This window comes from Panulirus ornatus, chromosome 1 (assembly GCF_036320965.1).
Source record: "Panulirus ornatus isolate Po-2019 chromosome 1, ASM3632096v1, whole genome shotgun sequence".
Taxonomy (NCBI): Eukaryota; Metazoa; Arthropoda; class Malacostraca; order Decapoda; family Palinuridae; genus Panulirus; species Panulirus ornatus.
In genome coordinates, this window is record NC_092224.1 from 32,245,843 (window position 1) to 32,272,539 (window position 26,697).

At 42.5% G+C, this 26,697-nt stretch overlaps 2 protein-coding genes across 5 annotated transcripts; one reads left to right on the forward strand and one right to left on the reverse strand.

The window, feature by feature from the left end:
- Positions 1-130: 130 nt before the first annotated feature.
- On the forward strand, positions 131-19,656 carry LOC139747189 (major facilitator superfamily domain-containing protein 6-like). 3 transcript variants are annotated; one of them, XM_071659303.1, is made up of 11 exons: positions 131-266; positions 3,931-4,836; positions 8,911-9,010; positions 9,661-10,103; positions 10,366-10,494; positions 11,268-11,368; positions 12,059-12,217; positions 15,316-15,490; positions 15,674-15,913; positions 17,028-17,186; positions 18,483-19,656. In XM_071659303.1, the coding sequence occupies exons 2-11, from the start codon at positions 4,779-4,781 to the stop codon at positions 18,623-18,625; spliced, it is 1,707 nt and encodes a 568-aa protein (XP_071515404.1). In that variant the 5' UTR covers positions 131-266; positions 3,931-4,778; the 3' UTR covers positions 18,626-19,656. The 3 variants fall into 3 exon arrangements, with proteins under 3 accessions (XP_071515404.1, XP_071515325.1, XP_071515490.1); XM_071659224.1 differs by lacking the exon at positions 131-266 and adding an exon at positions 916-972; XM_071659389.1 differs by lacking the exon at positions 131-266 and adding an exon at positions 925-972 and having other exon boundaries at positions 3,947-4,836.
- Positions 19,657-20,764: 1,108 nt separating this feature from the next.
- LOC139747316 (uncharacterized) lies at positions 20,765-26,697 on the reverse strand. 2 transcript variants are annotated; one of them, XM_071659611.1, is made up of 9 exons: positions 26,207-26,697; positions 26,024-26,090; positions 25,489-25,629; positions 24,357-24,487; positions 23,964-24,140; positions 23,346-23,538; positions 22,017-22,238; positions 21,177-21,381; positions 20,765-21,083 (listed from the first exon to the last, which is right to left on the reverse strand). In XM_071659611.1, the coding sequence occupies exons 1-9, from the start codon at positions 26,650-26,652 to the stop codon at positions 21,067-21,069; spliced, it is 1,599 nt and encodes a 532-aa protein (XP_071515712.1). In that variant the 5' UTR covers positions 26,653-26,697; the 3' UTR covers positions 20,765-21,066. The 2 variants fall into 2 exon arrangements, with proteins under 2 accessions (XP_071515712.1, XP_071515624.1); XM_071659523.1 differs by having other exon boundaries at positions 21,177-21,402; positions 26,207-26,695.

Here is a 26,697-nt window from a genome sequence, read left to right on the forward strand (position 1 = left end):
CTTATGAAAACTAATGTCCCACTTGCTGACCTAATTCAACTGGCTGCACCGGGTTGCTGCTCCCAGGGACGAAGAAAGGCCTCCCGTGGAGGCGGTGGTGGAGGAGGCGTCGTCTAGCTGCGGGCGTCCACTTTATAAAGCGCTCGGCCACAGGGAACCGTGAGCCCGACCTGACACGACTGAGCGTTAAGGGAGGCGAGGACGGAACCAGCCAGCATTGCTGCCATATATGACGTCTCCAACAGAGGAAAATTGGACGAAAATTAGTAACCAGTCGATCCAAGATTATTTTCAGTTATTTTCTCACCAGTTATCTACTTTAGATGTATTGATTACAGTGTATAATGGTAGATGACCGACGCAAATAGAATCTGGAAATGGTGGATAGTGATTCTATGGACGTGTCTACGCAGTATAGTGTACAAACGAGGAATCCCATCCATCACACCTTAATAGGTGTAGTATTCTGGATAAATTTGGTCTAGACAGAGGGCATGAGAGTGGACGACTGTGTCCCAATGACTGCCACATGAACTGACTATGTTGGTGTACGTAGATCATGGTCACTGGTGCAACAGTTACTCGAAAACATCCGCCGTACATTAAGAGTTCCTCACCCTTTACGCTCAACCACGAGTGGGCTCCTGTTCTGATAGCCGAGGGCAGCCCATTTGCCAAGCAAGCCCGGGTCGACTTGCCTATTAGCCTTTTTCTTCCTTTAAAATCCTATAACAAATAGTAACTTCTGGTCGTTCAGTACATTTATTACTAAATGCAGGGATGATCGTCGTATAAATGTGATCATGAGATGGGTTGGGTATGCGGTATGTAGCAAAATGAAAGAGCCTGTAATTGGATGGATGTTCATAGCTAATAACTGAACTCACACACCGGCGCTGTGGCTTGCCTCGCCTCGAGATGCTGGGTATAGCTTGGTGAGGGTGGTAGCGTAACACACCCCACGGCGTTGTGGTATTTCTTTTTTTTTTAAATTGTGGTTGTGAATGTGACTCGGTGTTTACAGCTGTGAGGTGAATGATAAGCACACGTGATGATTTTGCTTAGAAAATGTAAAACGAAGGTGGATAGTGATGTCGAATCTTGAACATTGAATTTCATTAGAACCATTAGGTTTCATTGAAGAAATCTAAACTCCATTTTTAATGCACGAAGTAACTGCCGTAGGAATAAGGCAGGGGAGTGGCCCTACCACCCATTGTGAGAGCAATAGACCGACACGCACTGTATATGATCATCACATTAGCCCAACTACCTATTTTCCAAGCACCAGTTGTGTACATGTAGACGAAGTGTGTAATGTGACTTGTTTTGATAACATGCTCTCAACAGCAGTGCATGATATTGATCAGATACTCTTTTATTATCTATTGTTATCATATAATCCTAGGATCCCTTTGAAGGGGTGGATGCAGTTTCAAAGCTGCGTTACATACAGTAGCAGGGAAATAATAGACTCCCTAGGAATGAAAAGTTTATTGACGAGATTTTCTTTTTTCTTTTTTCTATTTTGACAGTGATGCAACGTTACCGAGGTTAATATTTTTTTTTCTTCCACGCGCGACGTAACTAGATACACTCTTTGTCCACAAAGCATTTACGTGATAGTGAGGATGAAGGGCGCATAGACTGAAGAAGATAGAGGCTGTGAAGAAAAACACCTTTGCAGAAAATATTGTTCAGTTAACACCAAGGAAAAAATGATAACAAAGGCATTCATACACAAGGAAAATACTGAAAAGCGAAAATCTGGCTCTTGGAAAAAAAACAAAAATTCTGAGGTGTGTTCGCTCGATGAATGGACAGGGGGATAGGAGGAATCAGGTTTTCAGGTGTTGGAGTGGAACTTGATACTAAGATCTAGCCACAAGAGCGACCGGATCTGGTCTCTGATGCTGTCCTGGTCTACCGCACGACCTAATATAGTGGAAATCACGACCTAATATAGAGGAAATTAGTTACCAGGAAGGTTTAAGCTCTGCTGTCCTTGTGTGTGTGTGTGTGTGTGTGTGTGTGTGTGTGTAAAGACTCGACTACATAACCCGAAAGCTTCATGACTACGCGACAATCGGTTGCAGGGAAATCGTAGATTTGTTTGGAATGGAAAGTCGTTCGACGAGGTTGTACGATGTTGCAATATATATATATATATATATATATATATATATATATATATATATATATATATATATATATATATATATATATATATATATATATATTTCTCTTTTTTTTGACAGACACAAACCTATCTAAAAGTACCCTCCACATGCATGTAAGAGTTATACTTTCTCGTCTACGTTCTGAACACCATCCATCTCTCCATCATTACAAGCACCAATCAAACGCATCGCACGACCTCTCATTCTCAAGATGCTTCATCTATACTGAAGACACGAAACACAAACTCCCAGCTGTCCTGTGTACATGTTGCACAAACACACAATCAACAACATCATACTTTTTTACCCGTGCGCCCGTCCAGTGGAAGTCAGCAGAACCCTGAGTGTTGCCGGAACACCATAAAAGGGGATCCAAGATTTCAAGATCAGGAAATTATATATATATATATATATATATATATATATATATATATATATATATATATATATATATATATATATATGATCGTCATTTCTTGTATCAAGTTAGGTAGCACCAGGAACAGACGAAAAAAGGTCACATTTTCTCTCAGTCTCTAACTGTCATGTGCAATGAATAGAAATCACAGCTCCCAGTCCACAAACACGCCCCGCAGACCTTTTTATGGTTCACCATGGCCGTTTCACATGCCCTGGTTCAGTCCATTGACAGCACGTCGACCCTTGTATACCGCATGATCCCAGTTCAATGTGTTCTGCATACATCTTTCACCCTCCCGCATGTTCAGTCCCCGATCGCTGAAAATCTTTTTCATTCCATCCTACCCCTTCCAATTTTGTCACCGCCGTCACCTTGTTCCTTCCACTTCTGACGCATATATAACCTCTTTTTTTTAACCTTTACTTACTAATTCTCCCTATATGTCCATACCATTTCATCACCACCTCTTCAGCCTTCTTAACCACACTCCTTTAATTACCACACCTCTCTCCTGTCGCTTTGTTACTCGATCAAACCACCTCACACAACATATTGTACTGGAGGTCCCAGATGGTGATAGGTTTACTGATTCAGGGTAACCTGAAGATCCCAGATGGTGACAGGTATACCAAAATAGGGATAACATGAGATATCAGATGGTGAGAGGTTTACCAATACAGGGATAACATGGAGATATCAGATGGTAACAGGTTTACGAATAGAAAACATCAATGAGTATAATTTCTTAAGTCTTCTGATACGAATGGCAACCATAAAGAGCAGATTTATATCTTTTAAATCTTCTTTTAACATGTATTGCGCTCTCTGACATTTCTTGGAAATGTATCGTTTTCTATTTCGTCCTATTTTCAGTAATGTTGGTTGGTCTTAAACATCAGACTGTATGGACACACACAGAAAAGTGGGAAGTTTTAAGGTAGTTTCTTACTTTTTCGCATCCAAGTTTAGATTAGGATTAAAACTGTATTAATCTGATCTGTGGACGCTTAAACCTGAACCAAATATTTGCTTGGTGACTCGCTTTCATCTTTTCGTTTGTCATTATTTGCTCTCTGTTCTAATGAAATCTGTACCACATAAGTTATAGTAAACTATACATGTACACTGTCCACATTTAATGGATTTGTTTCAATTTGGCGATAGGCCACGATCTTTGAAGGGACTCTGTTACACAGTGGAGCTTCAGATTTCATGTCATGCACTTATGTTATTCTGAAACGTTTGATTTCTAGAATATTTAGATATACTAGAGAACAAATTGAATTTAAAATACACAAGTACCCACACATATGTGTAATCTTTCTTCAGCTTCTTATCATTGCAGAGGACGCAAAGATACTAAGGTTTCTTCCTAGGAAGTAAAGAATGAGTATGAAATCCTAAATAAGTGAAGAGATTAATGAATGGTACTTTATGTGTCACCGACAAACATTTTCTGGTGATTTACCTTTCACAATAGCTTGTCTCATAGGAACCATCTTTTGTGACAAGTGGGGACAAGAAAACGAAAAGGTAGCACAAACTTATCTAAATCTTTGTGCATGTTGTCCCTCCGACTCCTTGATAAGAAGTGCCAAAGTCTTTGTAAAAGGTGACACTTAGCATAGAGTCGTGGTGACTGGTACAGTAACATACAGTGTGGAAGTGACTGGTGCAGTGACGTACAGTGGTGAGGTGACTGGTGCACCGAAACATAATGGTGAGGTGACTGACTCACTAAAATACAGTGGTGAGGTGACTAGTCCACTACAACACAGTGGTGAGGTGACTAGTCCACTACAGCACAGTGGTGAGGTGACTAGTCCACTACAACACAGTGGTGAGGTGACTAGTCCACTACAACACAGTGGTGAGGTGACTGGTGCAGTAACACACAATAGTGAGGTGACTCAAATGTCACTTTGGAAAAACTGAAGAATTAAATACATTCATGGCAATGAGAACGTTTAACATAACATTATAGTGGTCAGCACACTGTATCATGGTGACTATCTCATGAAGATAAAGTATCCTCCTGCATGAGAAAAGAAAGAGGAGAGAAACCGTCGTGGTGTCGAATGGATCAGCAACACACACGCTCATGTTGACTGGTGGTGGGTGACCAGGCGATCAGGACACGACTTCGTGCACAGCGGCAAGAAGGAAGAGCAGCAACCATGAACATCGACTGGAAAATGTTTCCCATGAAACTCCACTACTTCCTGCGTTTTGCAGGTAAGTCACGATTTTTTCCCCTCCAAAAATTCAATATTACAATGAATGAATATTATTACTTAACTGTATTGGAAGCTTATTTTCATTTCAGGAATATTCGTTTCGCTGTATTTCATTCATGTCTGTCTATGAGAATAGTCCTCATGATTATTCTTTGTCTCAGTGATACTAACACAAGATGAAGATAGGTAGATACAGGACTGGTAGTAATATCAATTTGATTATGATTAGAGGTAAATGTGGTCTATAATTCCAAAATATTTACCGTGTCTACAGATGTCATATGTAATGGGAATAGAAATGCATATATGTCTTTTTGCAAATAGATAACCTGGATCTTATATGGTAGATTAGTATGCTCCCTTTTGTGGCGACCATTGGACTAGTCTACCATACCACACATACCTGGGGTCACAGGGCAAGCGCCACACGCTGGTGGGTACCTAATGTTGTTGAAAATGACTTTCAAGAGATCATCAAGACTTTGTTGTTTGGTTATTGTGATCTTACATGTAATTCTACTGAACTGTTCATATTTGTCTTGATGTCAGGTGAGACGGCACGGACAACTGAAGCCCTCATCAAGAAGGAATAGAGAAGGGGGCCAAGCTGGGATATTTCCTCTAAGGCTCAGTCCTCTGCTCTTAACGCTACCTTGCTGATGCGGATTACACCGCGAGTGAAAAGTCACCTTTGGCGAGGCCGTGTCACTGAGTGTAACAGTCTCATCAAAGAACTTCTCACTCAAAAAAAAAAAAAAAAAAGGGAAAATTCTACGGTGCATTTCCCCTTCCATTAACGCCATCTTACAAGATATCAACTAGACCTTGACAGAAAATTGATCTACAATCTGTCCCTTGTGGCGTCTGCTTAGCCTCTCCATCTTCAACATCGTCTTCATCAACCGTCATTACTAATCTCTCCTCCGACATATCCCATACCACAGGCTCTCCTTCATGACACTCTCTCATGACGACCTCGACCCACGTATGTTTCTCACTCATGTCTCTGTTCTTCATCCACGACCCCTCCCTTCAGTCCTAATTACCATATCTTTTTTCTTTCAGATCAGTTGCTCTGACGTTTTTAATTATCCCTCTCCGAGGCTTGCTCAATTAGGGTTAATTAATGTTCGCTTTTTTTTTTTGCAGACGAGATGGCACAAGTAGTCCTTAGTGCGTCTCTCTAGCACATTCCTCACATAAGTGCATCCTTTTTTTTTTTTTTTTGCAAAGGCTCCCACAGCATCTCCAGCTTTCGCCACTTTTCTCATGACCCTACCTCACAATTCAGTCTATAGCTTTTTCTTCATCCGTGCAAAGAATTACAGTGTCGGGAATACCTCGTGCTTTCAGACATGAAAAATCTTCCCTTCTTGCTTGCATCTGCTCTCAACATCTTTCGGTACACTTGAAGGAAATAGCTCTCCTTCTGGCTCCGCTTATTCTGAGGTACATCGAATGTACAGCTTTTGTGGCAGTTTCATATGCGTATCACGTCAACCCACACCACTGTTAGCTCCCACATTACCCGATCTTTGAAATCATAAATCCTTCATCCCTCCCACTACTTCACATGCGAGAAGCCCCTATATTGAGGCGTTACCATTTGGTCATCTGGTGCACCATGTTTGGGGAAACTCCCACTACGTGAAAGAGCTGCTACTAACCCAAGTCTTACATACAGGTCAGCGATCGATGATCCTGTTGGAATGATCAATAACATGATGTCGAAATTCTTTGAAAGACGTTCTTATATCGACCTTGATCCATAGGTCTTCATAGGAAAGGCTACATACAGATGCACCAATCCCTGTGTGGCTCCAATCTTAAAGCTCATGCACTGATTCTCGATTCTCAAACTATGATTATGAATAGGAATGCTAACAGCACGCATTGCCTATTGGCGATGGTTGTGCGGTAGTCAGCGGCTGCAACAGTGTATGTCGGGAGCTGATAAAAATCCCTCTAGCCTAAGGCCACTCTTGATGAGCGCATCAAGAAGGTATCAGGTGACGTTGCGGTATTGCACAAGGCGACCGCTCGACTGGGCTTTGTTAATGTGAGTGGGCCGACTCAAGCACCGTCGAGTGGGGCGTCAGACGCCAAGAGCAATGGATCCTGACACATCCTCCGAGAGTTCAGCAGAGGTTCCTGCAGCTTTACCTTCTGCTAGTTAAGCTAATCACGCTAGGAATGACACGAATTGAGGACAGAATCTTACCTTGTACAAACAGGGAACTGTAGGAGGACAAGGATTTGAAGATTTAGGTAAAATGGGATGACTGCCGAGAACAGGTATTGTGGTGACAAACAGACACAGAGGTGAAGTGAAAAGCCGAGAAATTGGATAATCAGCTGTGGTCCTCTTGAGGCTGTACCCAATCTTTGCATCTATCATATGAGTCCAGGATATGGAAAGACGTAAGGTAATACAATGATCTAAATTTGTAACGTCTAGAGTTTAATGATGTGTGATAAAGACTTATTTTGCCTTTATAATTCTTCTTAGCCACAGCTTACAGGATGAGCTTGGAGTGTGGTAAAACAACAGCTATTAACGGCAAAACTAAACCAATTCTAAGAAGCACCGTTGTCCATTGACGATTCACAGGACCAAACCGAACATTCGCTTGGAACGATGACCCTCATACCTCATCGATCTATCGAGTATTTTGTGAAGGATGTGAATGGCAGATCCGTCTCGCAAATGAAGGTGCTTGAGATAGAGATGACCTTCGACACTGACGTTGCAGATTGAGCTCTTGAAACGGATGAACCTAAAATGGTGATGCACAGTGGAACACGTATCTTCGAAGCATTTTAATCCCTTTCTAAACCTTTCTTCCTGCTTTACAGGTTCCTCTCGCCTCCTTCACTCTCTTTTAATTGGATGGTTAGTTGGTTACAAGGAGGAGGTTGGATAGAGAGTGTTAATCAAAGAAGTAGAAGTTTGTTCTAAAGAGAAAAGGTGTATGGTATAAAGCTTTTTGAGTGAGTGTTTTGCTCAAGATGTATTTCTGGGGGTCATTTTCATACTGTTGTAATACGATGTGCGCCTGCGTAGCAGCGATGCTGTACGTTGCCTTAGAAAGAGCTGATAGTGTTGGATGATTGGTGCTTCTTATAGGGCTTTACGATTTCACGAGTCCCCAAGAACCAAGTGTCTATCATGTTCATGGTGATGTCGAGATCTTGGACATCCACGTTGAGAGATCCTTCCTTGTCTTCTAGTTTCTGCTATATTTTCGGCATTGCTAGTCTTGAACACGCTTCTGCCGGGTTTCATGTTCAGCTGTAGACGTTGGTTTTCAGTGCTTTCATTTGTGTGGATGTTACCCATCTTTAAGAGCCAAGACTCACTTTTTGCGTTTTTTTTTTCTTCACTCTTTTACTGCTACTCCATTAATATCAGCCATTACAGTGAGGCTCTCTCATATATCTCCCTTCTTCAGTCAACCTCTTGAGTTTCCTGTAGGAGGCATCTCCTGCAGTAGGCACCTCCTGCGGGAATTTCCTTTAAATATCTCCTCTCTATCACGACAACGAACAAAAGTAATCTGTTGTGAAATATTACACACCTTTAGCTTGGTCAGCTTGACTAATAATATCCTTTGAACCATCTTTTCTTCTTTTAATCTTATACTTAATGTCTTTAGTAGGGCCATTATAATTCTCCCACAAGAGATGATGTCACAGTTCGAAACTTCATTGGAGACGAATGCTTCACTGCCTCCCATGACTTATATACACATTAGAGATATACGTTTGATGTACATTTTCTTTCTTAAACCTGTTAACCACGGTTCATTCGCTCACTTCCTAACATATTCGGACGCATTGCTTGCTATTAGCTTACTGTGTATATCTCAGGCCAGTTGTACCTACGTGGTAGAACTTTCTATTCCTCTTTTCTTTTCTCTTTCCATGGGTAAGGGCGTAAGAGAAGGAGGAAAAAGGGGATATGGGTTGTCTATTCTATATCCCCTCTTCGAAATGGTACGTTTTCTGTTATTGTTTTGTAGTACAGTGACAGCCACGAAGCAGGACAATAAAATGGTCGGCTCTCTTTCAGGTACGGGGCCGCTGACACCCTTCCTCCCAGTGATAGCTGAGCAGAAGGGGGTGCCCTTGGAGGTAGTGGGTTTGATCTGGACGGTGCTGCCCTTCATCAGGTAATAGCCGAGTGGATGTACAGGTGGCTGGTGGAATATTGTGAACATCAGAGAATATCACGTTCAAATATCTGGTATGGCGATGGGTAACCCTCTTTCACCAGCTCTAAATAATCTTCGTATGATTCTTCTTTCATTCTAAATCAACGAGGGACAGTATACTCTCTAAGGCAGTCTGGTTTTGATGTGTAGATTATGTACTTTGTATCTGGCTAGCGAGTGAAAGTCTGCAAAAATTTCTCCCTACAAATTTACTGTGGCATTAGAAAATACCATATATCAGTATTCCTACATTGATTTGATCCGTAGAGTATACAAGGCTAGATTCAGCATTTACATAACCCCTCTCCCATAATGTTTGCTCATACATTCATTATTTCTCAGCGTAATATGATAGCGTTAAACAATCAACATTCCTATTGATGTTGCACAGGGCATAACGTATATACATGCAATCCAGAATGAATATGAGCGAAGGTGACCTTTCTTCGTCTGTTCTTGACGCTTCCTTGCAAACGTGGTCCAGCATGAAAAAAGAATATCTATAAGAAATGGACTATCAATATAGATAACCTTTCCATACCCCAGTATGATAATTACGTGGCATTTCTAACCCGCCACCTTTGTACATGTATTCTTCCCCTCGACAGCCCTGTGACGAAGACCCTGGCAGGAGCCATCGCAGACTGCCTGCGGGCACACCGTGTGGTGTTCCTTGGGGGCGTCGTTCTCATGTTCTCTGCGCTCACAGGGTTATACTGGATCCCCGACATGCCTACGCGGTGCTCCAACAACACACTTGTCAGGGACTTCGCCCATCCCCAGTCCCCTGTGGCTTCCCAAGACTCCAGGACCTATGAGGAGGACCGTATGAACCTGAGTACTACTCTTACGTCTCGAGACTCTGCACTATTACAGGACATTGTGGACACAGGGACCTTAGGGGTTCTAAATGGCTCTGAGGATAGAAGCAATGACAATGATGCCCCTGGGATATCTCCTGTGTATAGCCTAGGTAATGATACTTTCTCCAACCACTCTGTAGCGGCTGCAGGAACTCTGCCTTGCTCCTCTTCAGAACGCACACACGCAGGTAATGAGATGGTGAAGAAAATGTTATGATTAAGAAATGAATTACTTGCATGAAATGAGGAAGTTATTGACCAAAGGAGATGAAACGTGTTGACACCGTAGTACAAGATGTATGAAGGTAATTAGAGGCGAGTAATAGAATATTTTGATTATCAGTATTGCGAATATAACACCAACCACATTAAGGCCTTTGCTCACAAATTTCACTGTTGAGTACATGCACTTCACTTACTGGTGGTGGTAACCTTCCTGTTGGTTGTCAGTGAACCGTTCTGCTGGGGAGCTGGCCGGCCACTACGAGTTCTGGATGCTCTTCTTGTGCCTGATGTTGCAGTACCTGGGACACGTCACCGTCATCACCATGCAGGAGACAGTGTGCTTCCAGATGCTCGGTCAGTCAAGCTAATGAGATATTGTGATCTACTTGAGGTTTTGTGTGATGCAGACTTGGTTTATTCCTCTGTCATCTTTCAAGCCAGGTGTTCGATACTGTCATAAGTTGTCAATTATGACAAAGATTTCCCATGCCTATGACCTTGGTTTGAGGATACTTTCTTTGCCTTTTCTTTTAAGTATTAGCTGTAACCTTTGTGACGTGAACATCTTAGTATATATAGACTTATGAATCCCTAAAATCATTTTCCTTTTGTCGAAGACCAATGCTATTTGTAGCATTTTATCAGACAAATGCTTCATTTTTTTCGAAGTAGCTTTGTCAGATCATAAAGCCATAGCCAAATCTCGGTTACGTTTACATTTCTGGTAAGATGCTGAAGTATAGATACTACGTATTCACCACCATTACAGTTGTAGGGAACTTTTCTATGTCACGCTTAAGAACGTGGTACACCAGTGGAACAACGAGCCCTGAAGTAGATAAGGTAGGGTAGCGTCACCTCAGGTGAGGAATGGTTATGTTAGACTGAGGAAAGATAAGTCAAGTCACTCTGTTAAGTTAGGAGCACTTGACAAGTCAGAGACTCCAGTCATGGAGAGAAGTCGTCAGTCGCTGAGACCAGGCCTCCTTGAATGCACCTTGATAAAGCAAAAAAAAAAAAAGAAATAGACAACAAAATACAGCACAATTTACTGATTGGACTGTCGATGCGGGAGGAGCGTCTCTGACGTGTGTGTACGTGAGTCCTGATCAGTGTATTGGTTGCAGGTAAGGCGCGCCACAAGTACGGGGAGCAGCGGCTGTGGGGCACGCTGGGCTGGGGGTTGTCTGCCGTGGTCTCCGGCGCCCTCGTCGACTGGTACTCCGTGGTAGGTTGACTCATGTCCGGCCTCTTCCAAACGCAGAAGCTATGAGTCAGTCCATCAATCAAGGGCTCTTTAAGGGGAGCTGATCAACTGTATGTGAACAGTTTCAACCTATGAAGATATCAATAACACTCAACTATACCTTTCTATTACTGGTGTTAGATTATCACTGTTCACCTAACTATTTCTATTACTGGTGTTAGATTATCACTGTTCACCTAACTAACAATTTCTATTACTGGTGTTAGATTATCACTGTTCGCCTAACAATTTCTATTACTGGTGTTAAATTATCACTGTTCACCTAACTAACAATTTCTATTACTGGTGTTAGATTATCACTGTTCACCTAACTAACAATTTCTATTACTGGTGTTAGATTATCACTGTTCACCTAACTAACAATTTCTATTACTGGTGTTAGATTATCACTGTTCACCTAACTAACAATTTCTATTACTGGTGTTAGATTATCACTGTTCACTTAACTAACAATTTCTACAAGGGATGTTATGTAACTAATATTCTAAAATCATCTAGAATTGTAAGGTTCAGTAAAGGTAGAATTGTTCTCTTTCCAGTTAGAATCATTACAGTCAATACTTCCAGTTAAGTATGTGGTACACACGTAGTTGATGCCATTTTCCACTCACGGAGGAGGAATATATCTACCACTTTGCGCTGTTCCTGCAGGGGTCGCAGAAGGACTATTGGCCGGCGCACGTCATCACGGCGGTGTTCCTGCTGGTGGACTTGGTGGTGGTGGCCCGCCTCAAATTCTCAGTCCCCGACAAGATGAGCCCAGCGGCAGTGCACGGAGCACTCTGGCGGCCCCAGGTCCTCCTCATACTGGTGAGAGAGTCTCAGTCCTTCTAACACTGGTCAGATAACCTGATGCATTCTGCTGCTGGCGAGACAGTTTGAGAGTTATTCCGGTGCTGGTGGGATAACCTGAGATATTCTAGCATTTGTGAGATAGTCTGAGTTCTGCCGGTACTGGTGACTTAGTCTAAGACATTCCAATACTGTTATTGCACAACTGTTTACATTTGTCATAAGGCTCGTGGATACCCATTTTACTACACCTACGGATCACCAGGAATATAAAACATACCTTGTACAGTGCGAAACATAGCTAAAACAAACTAGAATCAACTTCCTAGGCGGTAGCTTATGGTCGTTTTCTTTTACATTGGTAAATGTATCATGGCTCTTGATGACCCCACCAGCGTGCCTTTATAAGCTCGAAGTTTACCATTACGAAAGCGTGGTCCCACACCGAAGGGGAAAACCTATAAAAGCGACGTCTCGCACGGAACCTGTTAAATGTGTGGTAAATACCATCACACTGGGAGTGAGGTATCTGATCGCATCAAATAAGCGGTGCGGTAAAGTACTGTGTATGCGGTTGATTGCGATGTACCGTGATATCCATCGTATGAACTTCTTGGTTAGTCATGTATTGTATCAAGCTTTTTGCTCCTCTCCGAAGATGATATGGATGAGGCTGCACGTGGTATGTCTTCGTTCAAGGTGCAGGTAAACCCCTCTAGTAGCTATTGTGCTATTGCTTTGACATCTATCGCTTCCAAAGTCTTTGAATCCCTCCTCAACTCCCATATCCTTAGACACCTCGAATTCACAGTCTTCTCTCTGATCACCAGTATGGCTTCGGTGAGGCGAGATCTATCGGTGATATTCTTTCCTATCTTACTAAATGTCTACTTCATCATCCCTGAAAAATTTTGTGGAGTCATGTGTAGTTGCCCTTGGCATCAGAGTCTCATCTCTAAGCTCCCATCTTTTGGCTTTCATCCCTCACTGCGCTCCTTCATATCTAGCTTCCTCTCCGGCCGATCTATCTCTGTGGTTGTTGATGGATCAGCCTATCTCCCACATCATTTCTTCACAGCGGCGTCCCTCAAAAGTCTGTCCTGTCCCCTACATTTTCTCTTCTTTTTTCAACGATTTTATATCCTCCACAAATGATCCAATGCACTCATGCGTTGGCGACTCAACACTGCATTTATCTACATCCTTCAATTCTGTTCCTTCTTTCGCTCGATCTGCATCTCGTCTTCACACAGCTTCCTCACTGAACTCAGACTTTGACAGGATATCTCAATGGAGCAGACGAAATCTAGTTAAGTCTAATGCCTCCAAGACCCAATTTCTACCATCTCTCTATTGAAAACTCTGTGAAGGCGAAAGTTTGATTGAAAATTAAATGGATAATCGTGGGCAGTTAGTGTTTTATTTATTCTTCCCTCACCTTTTTAAGAATCACGCACACAATCATTCTCTTCCTCTCCTTCACTAATGTTCTCTTCTTTAACGACCTAAGCATTTCAAGTGGCCATTTGAGTGTTCCTGTACACACACTTGAGTAGGGATGGTGAGGTTTCGTCAGCGTCATGCGCCTTATACCTGGGTCTGTATTGTATCCTGGCCAACAGTCTCGTTGCTTTGTGCACTCCCTCCCTCGTACCGTCTTGTGACACACACACACACACACACACACACACAACACACACATGGGGTCTCTGTGGTTTAGTGGTTAGAGTTACTAACTGTAAATCCTTGGTGCAGCAGGCGGCACACATTCAGCCCAGGTGTTCATTTTACCCTCCGGGTTTGTCGATAAATCGATACCTGGCTTGCTTAGACTGGTATATATATATATATATATATATATATATATATATATATATATATATATATATATATATATATATATATATATATATATATATATATATATATATATATTTTTTTTTTTTTTTTTTTTTTTTTTTGGTATGAGACAAGTTTAAGATAAGGAGCAACATGAATGTAAAAGTCTCTCCCCCGTAACACAGAAATAGCAGCCACAAGTAATAATCACACGTGCACACACACACACACACACACACACACACACACACATACATATAATGGGAAAAAGTAACTGTTAGGAAAAAAGAGCAAGGTAGATCTACAATCCTCCAAACAATGTTTATTCACTATAACCAATACACAAAGATTATGAAGAAGGGCAAATCTAGGAGGTTCATCAAGCAGTGAAACATACACACCTCAGAGATGGCACTGTTCTAATAATGTAGGACTTCGATTCTAGGTAAACAGGGAGAAACATGATTCTCGTGGTGACAGAGGGTCCTAAAGAGAAGCTCTTATTGCTAAGTGGAGCAATGTGGTATACATGGGGTAAGTTGCTGTCTCTGTGCTGAACCATGGCATTATGAGTGATCAGGGGAGAGAATTCGGAAAGATCTGTGGGGCTTGGCTGTGGTTAGTGGGTAATGGTCTCGGTGCATTATGCATGACAGCTAGAGAGTGGATGTGAGTGAGCGAGGCCTTTTATTCTGTTTCTGACGCTATCTCGCTAAACACAAGAAGCGGTGGGCAAGTATGAAGTTGCAGTGTGAACAAGTATGAAGTTACAGTGATGTTGTGTGTTTGTTTGGACGGGAAAAGTGAAGTACAAGACAATCAAGGAATAGGCGTTTGTTGTCTTCGGTGTGGAAGCTCCATCTTAAGTATTATGTGGCCTGAGATTGTAATGAAACGATTCTTTTCATACTGAAAAAATGGATGGCGTCCAAATCGTTCATGTGAGGATGTGACTCGCATTTAGCTGGAGAGTGCAGTTTAAGATTGGTGTACATAAGGTGGAACAGCGTTCGAGAATGAGTTAAGTGGCTTTTTTCAGGTGTGTAACATCAGCATGAATGTATTTTGTCATTATGATGTTTGCCTCTTGGGTTACCCATGACTATAAGTGGCTGAGTGAGAATGTGGGTTAAGGTTTTCATTTTTCCACGAAGGTAGAAGGATAATGAGAGGTGTGTATACAAAGTTAGGAGGTGGTGGAGTAGTGTGAGTATAAAACCCTTCCTCCATGATGGACAACTACTAATCACCCATGGCAATTCCGTGGGGAGGAGCAGGTAAGCACAGTGGTGGTGGGGACGACTTGTGGGATGCTGTGGACATTCCAGTTACTACTGGTGAAGCATGTGGCCCTCCTGTGGCACCCACAGTTCCCGCACCTCAAGCTCTTGCTGGGCCTCGTCATGGGCGTCCAGTGTTTCCTGGCTGAGACGCCCTTCTTCTTCCTGGCAGGTTAGTTGCACATAAGCTATCGTCAGCATAGAAGCATAATTTTCAATTTCAATCTCAATATAAATTCCTTATTGGGCATAATGGCGTTACTGGGAATGACTATAATGATCATGGTAATGGTAATAGTGATTATGCTATGTTAATGATACGTTATCGTTATCACATCGGCGGCCACCTCAACAGGTCGCATTATCAAGAGGATCGGCCACGTCCACGCCTTCTTCGTTAGCCTGGTAGGGTTCGCCGTGCGCCTGTGTGTATACGCGGCCATCACCAACCCTTGGTGCTTCCTGCCGGCCGATCTCCTCCATGGCATCTCCTTCGGCATCGCCTACCCGAGCATCACCTCTTACGCCAACAGTGTTTCTCCCAAGGGCGCCGCCGCTACGACCCAGGCTATCTTCGGCGCCGCCTTCTTCGGCGGTGAGGCTGAAGGACATTGACTTTTATTGGAGTGTGCTTGATGCTTGTTATGCTCGAGGAAAAAATGCAGTTGTATAATTAGAACTGTGAATGATATAACACAAAACATTTTGGTTTGCGAGAATAACCCGTTTTGCTCATTCAGTAGACAACACACTGTACATATACATAATATGATTGATTTTGTATCTCTTTATGAACGTGGTTTTATGAGGAGCCATTTTAGCTCTGCGTTAGGTATGGTTATGATACTGTTTTGACAGTAGTACACTCGATAATTTTCCAAAATAGCTACTCCACCTGATTTCCATGGGACCTGACACTTGATCTACAACTCGTTGATGTTATACCGGCCACAGTTTACCAAGGACAGCCCTAAGTTACTCTCATATAGTAAAAAGGGTCTTTCTCTCATATTTGTTCACAGTTTCCCGCGTTAATGAGGTAGCGCCAGGAACAAACGAAGAAAATCCTCATTCGCAAACTTTCATGTATAACACACTGAAAACCACAGCTCTCCGTCCATAACCACGCCCCACAGATCTTTTCTTAGTGAAAAAGTTAACGTCATATATTCCATTTCCAATACACAGACATTTTGCTTGTTAGGCAGTGTCTGGTAATGTCTGACATAATGGCTCTGTCGTATTCAGCATGTCACTATAAGGTAATTGTTTCATCATGAGCGCTGAGAGACAACCTCAAGAGAAAATATACTTAAGATGTCTGTAGACCTGATAGAGCATTCTATTAAGATCTCTGCAGTACAGATTTCAGACCCTGAGTTATAATCACATGAGAAGAGTCCTCATATGACGATGCAAGAAAGGTCATCCTGAGGGAGTGCCACGTTTGAAAGAAGTATGAGATATCAATGAATCAAAATCTTAGGACATAACTAAGAACTGCATACAGTTTGATTTATCTTCCACAACTTTCCTTCATGATAACACTTTGCAGTTGAGCCCAAAAGCCGCAGGGTACAAGCAGTGTAGATTTGAGTGTAATGAAGACATGTTTCATATATGTAGATTCACTCTCTAGTCACAATTGAAACTCGAGTACTAAGTGGAAGACTTCCATCCCAAAATAACGTTCAGGTTAACCCTGGCAGGTACTGGGTTAGGCGGTCTGGTAGGTGGCTGGCTGTTCAAAATCATGGGAGGCTGGTGGGCCTTCCTGTCGATGGGCGTGTTCGACGGCGTGTACGCCCTGGTCTTCCTGGCTTTGTACACCCTCATCAGCCGCCAGTGCCCCGGGCACGTCTCCCACGGTGAGTGATGCACGTCCTCCTCTCACACACTCCCCCCTTCCTATTCCATCTTCTGGTCTCTGTATCTAGTTTTCACATTCGTTGGCTTATTTGGTGTTTCTTTGTCTGGATCAGGCCTCTTATCATTCATGTTCTTCGTATTTTCAAAGCATGATGCAAGTTATTAATGGTGTTGGTTACAACAATCAACACTCATCAAAATCTGACATCATAGTTCACACAGCCACATACTAAGCATACTCTTTATTTTCAGACGTGAATAAAGAAGCGAAATCAGATCACCCAATCAAGCCCCACGTGCTTTTCCCCGACAGCTTCATGTGCCCTTGTTCAGCCCAATGACAGAGCGTCTTACCCTGTAAACCACATCGCTCCAATTCGCTTTATTCCCTGCACGCCTCGCACTCTCCTGCATGATCAGGCCCCTTTAGACATGTTAGTCACCTTATACATATATATATATATATATTTATCCCTGGGGATAGGGGAGAAAGAATACTTCCCACGTATTCCCTGCGTGTCGTAGAAGGCGACTAAAAGGGGAGGGAGCGGGGGGCTGGAAATCCTCCCCTCTCACTTTTTTTTTTTTTTTTTTTTTAATTTTCCAAAAGAGGGAACAGAGAAGGGGCCCAGGTGAGGATATTCCCTCAAGGGCCTAGTCCTCTGTTCTCAACGCTACCTCGCTAATGCGGGAAATGGCGAATAGTATGAAAGAAAGAAAGAATATATATATATATATATATATATATATATATATATATATATATATATATATATATATATATTATTACATTTCAATTATACTTTGTCGCTGTCTCCCGCGTTAGCGAGGTAGCATAAGGAAACAGACGAAAGAATGGCCCAACCCACCCACATACACATGTATATGAATAAACGCCCACACACGCACATATACATACCTATACATTTCAACGTATACATACATATATATATATACAGACATATTCATACATGCAACCTTCATCCATTCTCGCCGCCACCCCACCACACATGAAATGGCACCCTCTTCCCGCGCGTGAGCGCGAGGTAGCGCTAGGAAATCCTGTCTCCAGTATTATAACATTGAAAGTATCAGTCGAATAAGGAATCATCCATAATCACTACATCATCCCATAATTGCTGTTGAAGATGATTTGCCTATATGCTTTACAGCAAGCCGTTTCTGAAGGCTCCACTTCCGCAGTACCGTATGCACGCCAAGGTAAGTCAAGCTCTCAGCACCTTCCTAGATCTCCACCGAGACGCACACTCCTCACGAAGGTTTTCCTGTTCCAGATGAAGGTAACAGAGCCGCGTGTGAGGAGGCAGATAGGGAGGCCGTGGTGGCGGAGGAGGCGGACTTCGAGGAGGTGCAGCTGGTAGATAACTTGACGAAGGCCTCCGAGGACACCTCGAGGACCCGCCCTCAGACCACCTGATAAAACCTCGTGTATAAACATGTAGACTATGATGTTCGTAAAAGGTTTTAGACTCTGGAAATGTTTTAAAAGAGGAAGATGGAAAGGTAGATAGGAGATAACTCTGAATTTAATCAGCTGGAACAACATGTATTCATACAAAAGAAAACCACTTGAAGGGTTTTTGTTAGAATGTAATTGCCATTGGCAAACATAATGGTGTCAAAGAACATTGCTTCCTCTTTATGCAAACAACACGTCCATAAAGACGTTATAATCGACTTACTTCAAGTCTGTGAAATGGGGTCGATGGCCCAGTGCGTTCAACCTTCTCCGTCGTAACGAAAGGAGACATCAACTCGTTGTACGAAGTTGTGAAAGCATCTATATACAATACCTAGGGTGCCAAGTGAGTGAGGGAATTATGAATCGAAAATACTCTCACCGTCTTGTGGACTTGAACAATTGCTTCATCAAGGTCTGATACATGATAGAGATTCGAGTCAGTCTCTCCCACCCTATTCAGTGTAATACTAAGCTTCAAGTAATATCGTAAAGGGTTCAGCAAGGATTAGACTGAACAAGAGACCACCCTGGTCTGCAGATGATATATGGGAAGGATCAAATTGAGCAAGAGACCGCCCTGGTATGCAGGTGATGGCATTTGTTCCAACGTTCTTAAGTCCTTTGGTCTGGAATAGACTCTCACAATTCCTTCCAAGGATTCCAGATGCGATCCTGAACACTCAGAATGCCATTTAACTAACGAGGTGAAGTCATTAGACATCCCATGCAACTGATAAGAATATTACTGACTTATTTAACCGTGAACAAAAGAAATGATTAACTATGTGTTTTACCGAGATAAAATATTCATACTCGGAGAGGCAAAGTACCGAGTTTAGCATTATCAAAGAGAGACACTGAGACGAGACTGTATGAAGGCCATCATGAGAGCGCTTGCATAAGTCAATACAAACTGTATGATTAGTTATATTATCTAGAATTATGTTTGAGAATGATAAAAATAATTTAATAAAGAAAAGCTGAATTGTTGCGTTTGTGTTTTCCACCTCACACGACACTGGACAGCATGTAATTTAGACAAGTCTTTCTTTGTAACTCTGACTTTATCTGCGGTGAGCGCCACGCGTTATAATCTTGCCATTAGGGAAAAATCTTGCATGTAATCATGTGTTCGCTCTTCATTCTAGTTTAGTTTAGTATGAAAGAATTATTTTTGTAGTACGTCTATATGATACAGAAAATGATATATAAGGGTGACTATAACATTTAAACAAGAACTTACAAGTTAGCACTAAACGTGAGTATTATGTTCCCAAGCATGATAAGTGGAAACAGAAATTCTAGAAAGTTCTGACCAAAGCAAGAAGATGTTTCTATTTCTTCTGAACCATTCATATATCTATATATTAATGTTTCTATAAGGAAGTTCAAGGCATTGCTTCTCTTCAGCCACATTTCTTATGTTCTACAAACTATTTCTATTACTTGTGTAATTTGTTATATATAGTGAAAGTATGTGTGGCGTTAAATCATACTAACACATGAAGAAAGTGTTCAACATATTTCAGTTTGTGTTTATATGACCGTCGACACTGATGACCTAAATAATCTGGCAATTGACAGGAAACCAGCCCACATCAGATTCTTACCTGTCTCACTAGACGCCTGGGCAGGACCTCTGAGTGGAATTTTATCACGGGGTACAAAGTTTCTTTCGGGCTCCCTTCACTTCTCCATTGGTCATCATCCTGTTTTCATCCATTACGGTTTTATGCCATGAGCTGTAAGGCCAAAAAAGGGGGTATGGAAGATGTGAGAGAGGGGTGAAATGCTAGTCTTCAATAGATGTAAAGATTTTCTGAGATCCTAGGAAATTCCCAAGCCTCCTTTTGGACATTAGGGCCCCTCATTTGTCACTCTGTGCTCTTCTGCTCCTTGGATAGTGACAAGGCTGGAGATGAGTAACCTATCAATAATACGAAATTGGCATGCAAAGCATGGCAGTGCAGGGAAGCTCTTCTGTCCGTCAATAGGAAGCCGATGGTCTGGAGAATAGATACCTCTAATATCAAGTCTTTATACTGAGTAGTTGTTGTATTATGTTCATAGGAGTAGTAACTTTTTTCATGTAGATTTTTAGTTTTTTTATTACTTTTTATACAATAACCACTTTCATGTACCTTTATTCTTTTTCTGTCTGAATAAGGTAAAGTGCAAAACTTTTTTATATTTTCATTAAGATGTAAAATCCTAATCTATTAAAAAATTTCATACTTGTTTATATTAGAAAGCTGTCAAGTGATTAGGATAAACATACACACGAAGGATGATGAAATATACAAGTGAGTACGAATGATAGAAACGAGGCTTGCCTCAAACACCTTGCAGAGGGAGCTGAGCAGCATCTCTGAGGCAGGAACAAGCCCCGAGCGACATCACAGCTCCTCCGAGCCTGCAGGAGGAGACACGTGTCATTAACGGGCCAGGATGATCTGCTAGAGTGTGTGTCTCACTATTGGGTTACTCTAACCGACTAACTACTCACCTGAAGAAAGTGGTGTGATGTTAGCCGAGGTGCCTCTAGCGGCGAGGATTTGGTCGTATAGCTCCGGTAGTTTTTCCTTCAGCGTCTGCTCGTCTGTGTCTTCCAGGTCTCCGGCAACCCAGCGCTTCACCGACGCCAGAGCCGACGCCGTCAAGCGTTCCTTAGCCCGCTCCAAGAACGCTTGGCGAGTGTCGCCTCCACCGTGCTTTCGAGGAGGAAGGTCGCTCTGGTTACAATACGTGAACAACTCTTGATAATTTCTTCCACCTGCATAAGCTTACCACATCGCGGTAACAGTCAGCTTTATCTTCAGTACAAATATACTTTCAACTAACCTTAACACCAGGATTCCCTCCACCTATAATGCGACTTGATATCTCACTACATCTACTTACACTGTGAAGTAACACTTACAACTATTGTGAGAATACCCAAAGGAATATTTATACATCTGTGCTGTGAGCGATATGGGAGGTGAAAACCGTAAGGCTGACACTGTGTCTTGGGTTAGGTGTTGTGATTGGAAAAAGAGTGTGTCCCTAGTTGGTTTTGGTGGTCCTATATCCTAAGATGGGTGTACTGAAGGGGAATGGAGCGTCTTGGAATGGATACAGTGAAGGGAGGATTGAGTCATGAGCTGATTGTACTGAAGGGTTATGCATGCCTTGTTGTAGGTATAAGATTCTACAGAAATATAAGAGGCTCAACAGATTTACTGATTCCGAGAAAGCAATATGAGTTCAACCAGGGCAATAGTTATAGAATGATAAAGGTCTTAAAGACCTGGAAAATCCTCACTTCTAAATCAAGAGCACTTTTATCTTCGATATGGCTCCCTACCTCGACGTTGTTGACCCACTGGTCCCTCGACAGCTCCTTCAGTTCGTCTACCAGGTCATCCAGCTGGTGGCTGAGGGACGCGAAGGTCTCCTGCGTCCAGTAGGTGGCGTCGCCAGGAGTGAGCACCCCGTCTGCGTCCGTATCGAGGAGGGCAAAGATGGTAGTGGCCACAGATACGCACTCTCGAGGGCAGTCAACCAGGTCGGGGAGGAGTGTGCGGTCCTGCGGAAGGAGTTCGTTGTATCGTCTATTGTTTGTATAACGAAGCTGGTCTTATCGTCTGTTGGGTGTGTAGATAGTGAGAGGTGAGGGAGTCCTTGGTAGGGTGGGTGTGAACAATGCCACAAAAACACCCCTGAAAGAGAAGGGGCTTATGAGAAGAAGAAGCAAAAGGCACTTTGGAAATACTTTTCACGACAAAAAAGAGAGAACTTTTGTCGTAACATGAACCTCACCCCTTCCCTTTCCCCTTCTGCACGTTCCTGGTAGTAAGAACAATAGTCGTAGTGGTATTGTAGTAGCATCACTGGTCGTAAGAGTAGTAGCATCAGTAGTAGTCGTAATAGTTGATAGTAATAGTGATAGTATTAGTTGTTGTCTGCTCATCCCTATGGAGGGCTGTCATAACTTCCCACACCACCACCACTCCGTTGGCTACTCGCCACTGCACCCTCCCTCACCATCGCCAGCCTTCCCTCCCCTGGCTACACCCTGAACGGCGAAATGGCATTCTTTCATTGGTATAATCAATTATCCATCCTGCTATTTTTCTCTTCATACCTACCATATTAACGGCACAGCTTTACCGTTCAACAACGAAAATATCTTCCAAAAGTATACCACCTCCATTAGCCAGTAATTTCTTTCCTGCTAAGGAAATTGATGAATTATTAGCACTTGTGTTTGAGGTTAGTCATAGTGAGTCTGGCAATTTCTGCGGCATATTTACAGGCAGACAGAAGACAGTATAGATGCTTCTACAACCGTACAGATCTACTGTTCACAATAAACCCTCTGAACACTCAGAGACACATCAATGAAAAATACAGAGTAAGGAAAACTACATCTACGTTCAACACAACAATAGATGACCGTTTACTTTTGAAATCGGCTGTAGAGAAACATTCCCTCCCTACACATATCGGATGAGAACACCTCCACCCTTCAACATATAACAGCGCAACATCCCTCCATACAGCAACACAGGAGCCCCTGTCTACGAAACATGCAGGTTCAGACAGATCCTATCATCCAATGTCACAAATAAAGGGTTAACTATTCACCATTGAATATGGAGCACCTGATGTTAAAAAAGAACTCTCCACCTACAATACGGAACATGTCTAGGAAGGCGTGGACATCGAAGTCCTGGTCAGTGAGGAGGTAACGACGTGTGAGGTGTAACAGTGGGTTCTGGTCACCCCACAGCAGCAGGGGTGGCGAGGGGCTCTTCGGCAGCACGTCCCACAGTGTCGAGGATCGCCTTCGTCGACGCCTATGGCTGGCTCCAGTACCACCCGTTCTGGAAATTCACACACTGAGCTGCAGGATTGTACGAATCAGGTTATGTTTGTGTCTCTATGAGGTAGTCTGTTATATTGCATCATTAATGCCAAGGGATACTCATATATTTCATATATTTGCCTGTCGTGTCATGAAGAAATACTCTCAAGTTTTTCTTGAAAACATATGAAGTAATCGTAGATGAAATGATGACCAGATATCACACATGATTTCACACGATATCATTCGATTTCAAGGAAGGTCTAGCTATAATAAATCGCGCACAGAATTTCAGTATATTAGTGCCTTTGTTCAGACACACAGACACACACAAAACTCTCTCTCTCTTCCCATAACACACAAAAATGGTAATCACAAACTGTAATCACAAATAAATCACTGATTCCTAAACTAATCTCGACGGTATGCTATGAAGAACCTCACTTTACGGTGTGTTCATCCCTCCGCAGGGAGATCCCCTCCTCTTCGTAACCAACTTTAGGAGCAGATTCTTCGTCAGGAGGGAAAAGGCCGTCGATAACCTCTTCTCGGAGGACCACGTCCTCCTTCCAGGCTAGCCAGATGAAGGTGGTGTCCAGGGTGGCGGTGGTGGACCACTGCCTACACCGGGAGTAAGATGAGGCAAATATGTTGTTGCAAAGCTCCGCCTTATCTATCATCCTTATCATCCTTATCATTATCTTGCGTCTGACCCAAATCGTAAATGAAGTAGAGAGATAAATGACTAAATGAAAAAAAACAGATATTAATCAGAATAAAGCAATATCATATGGTTGACTTTTTTTTTTTTTTTACATCCTCCACACACTAACTCACCACCCTGGGGGCGCGTATATACAGGCGCGGGCGAAGACAGACGCTTGGGTGACGAAGGCGTTGGCGTAATCCTCCAGGTTCATTTCTCCCTCTTCTGTGGCTAAGAGCACCTCACACCACTCCCCCGCACACTGGGGTAACCATGGGGAGAGAGGCGTCATGTCAACGAGTATATCATACATTAGGAAGAACACATTGATACGGAGTCTCCTAAGGAATATCATGAAAATCTACCATACTTATCACATACGATTCCATCTTAAAAGGATTACAACCTGGTTGTATATTTGATGCAGTTATAACATAATTGAAATTTCTGTGGACGTGGAAGCATATCATCATAATATAACATACGAAGTTCAGTTTTACTGTAGCATATGGGTCGAGCGTTGGAGATATATGTATAAGTGATTTGAGATCTTGTATGTACCTAGTCCACACCATGAAACTGAGAGTGTAGCTAAAGACAATGACCGAAAATCAAAGGTTATATTGCTTTAAAACCACGTGAATGTAGCAATCATCAGTTTGTAATGTGATCTTTCGAAGGTAGATGGTTACTATGGTGACTATATGGTAAATTCATTTGACAGTGGAGAAAAATATTGAGTGTCCTGTTCATGTATGACATCTTCCAATGGCTTATCTCGACATGAGATGATAACATTAATGTAGTTTTGTGATGACGGTCAGCAACATGGAGAGGGTTATAGATTCGTTTGTATTTTCTAGAATGATTCCCATACAAACCACAGGATTCTAGCAAGACTTCAAACAAAAGAGGGATTCATTTAACGTCTTTCATTTCAATCTAATTCATAACCTAAAGATACGAATATTGTGATCATATCTTTATAATCTTAGAAGAAGAAAACTTTTCTCACTGTTTAGGAAGCTTGTAAATGAGACAAAGTGATCATGGTACTGATTTAATAGTATTTCGTACTTCATCTGATTACAAATTCACTGTAAAAGCATTCTATATATTCTGAACCCACATTAAGAAGGATCCGTAGTTAGAAATATATGAAAACAGAAGGTTCTGAACACAAACAATTTATAGGGGAAACCAACAGATAATGATACGTAACATCAAATGATGTAGAAAATCTCAGTCTCCCTCGTCACTTACCTTAAGATGCTGCCAAGGCAGCTCGTAAGGAGTGAGGGTGAGAGACACATGGCCCTCCAGTACACACACCACAGCTGCGCCGGTGACGGAGGCTCGACCTGATACCTGTTCCGTCCACCCTGCACGGACGTGGTGGAGTCCCTATGAGGTATGGAGGGAGGAGGAAGGAGGAAGTAGAGTTATAAAGAGCATAACATGATGGTTACAGAGGAAAATATAGAATATATATATATATATGTAAGAATCCACGGGGAAAATGAAACACGATAAGTTCCCAAGTGCACTTTCGTGTAATAATCACATCATCAGAGGAGAACACAAGAGAGAAATATAACAGTCAGTTGATATACAACGAAGAGACGTAGCTAGGACGCCATTTGGTAAACAATATACTTATTGTCCCTAAAATAAGATTGTTCAACTAACTGAATTTTATGATGTTCCATGAGGACAGAATGTACATCAACATTTGAGTCTCTCCTAACCTCTAGCGCTATCATCAATGATCACATAGAAGAGAATGATAAACACTCACTGTTTTGGTAAGGTCAACATACGCCAAGTCAGCGTCGTCCAGCAGCCTTGGCAGCGCCACCACTGACCTGAAGTTAAGAATAAAGAACAAAAAATAGTTGCTGGGAAACAGCTGTCATAAATATGAATCATTCATATCGTTCCCGAGTAGCTTCTCCTTCCCACCCTTCGATGAGCAACTTACCCGATATCTTTAGTGATGTTGGTGACAGCATGGAGCCACTGACCACTACCCTCCACACCAAACCTCCTCAGCGACATCTGGGAGCCCCCATCATCCACACTCCTCTGATCATCGTCCACTTCTTTACCTTCGTCTCCCGCGGTGGTTTTCCCTCTATGGCCTCCTGCGTCCCCTGACTTGACTTCAAGACCCTGGAAGCCCGTCGAAGCGATACAGAAGGTGGTGGTGGCTTCCAGGCTGGTGTTGAGATTCGCGAACGTCCATGGCGCAAGGGCGGCCACTGTGCCAAGCCCCAAGGACCCGCTGATCACCAAAGGCTGATAGCTTTCATCTATGAAGTCTACGGTGCTCAGCTCCTCGTGTAATAAGGTGGGAAGCTCGACCAAAGGCAGGTGGAGAGCCACAGCGACAGTGTTGGCTACGAAAAACACAAGGTAGAAATGCATATTGACCTTTTCGACACTGGTAGACCCTAGCCACGAACTCAAACA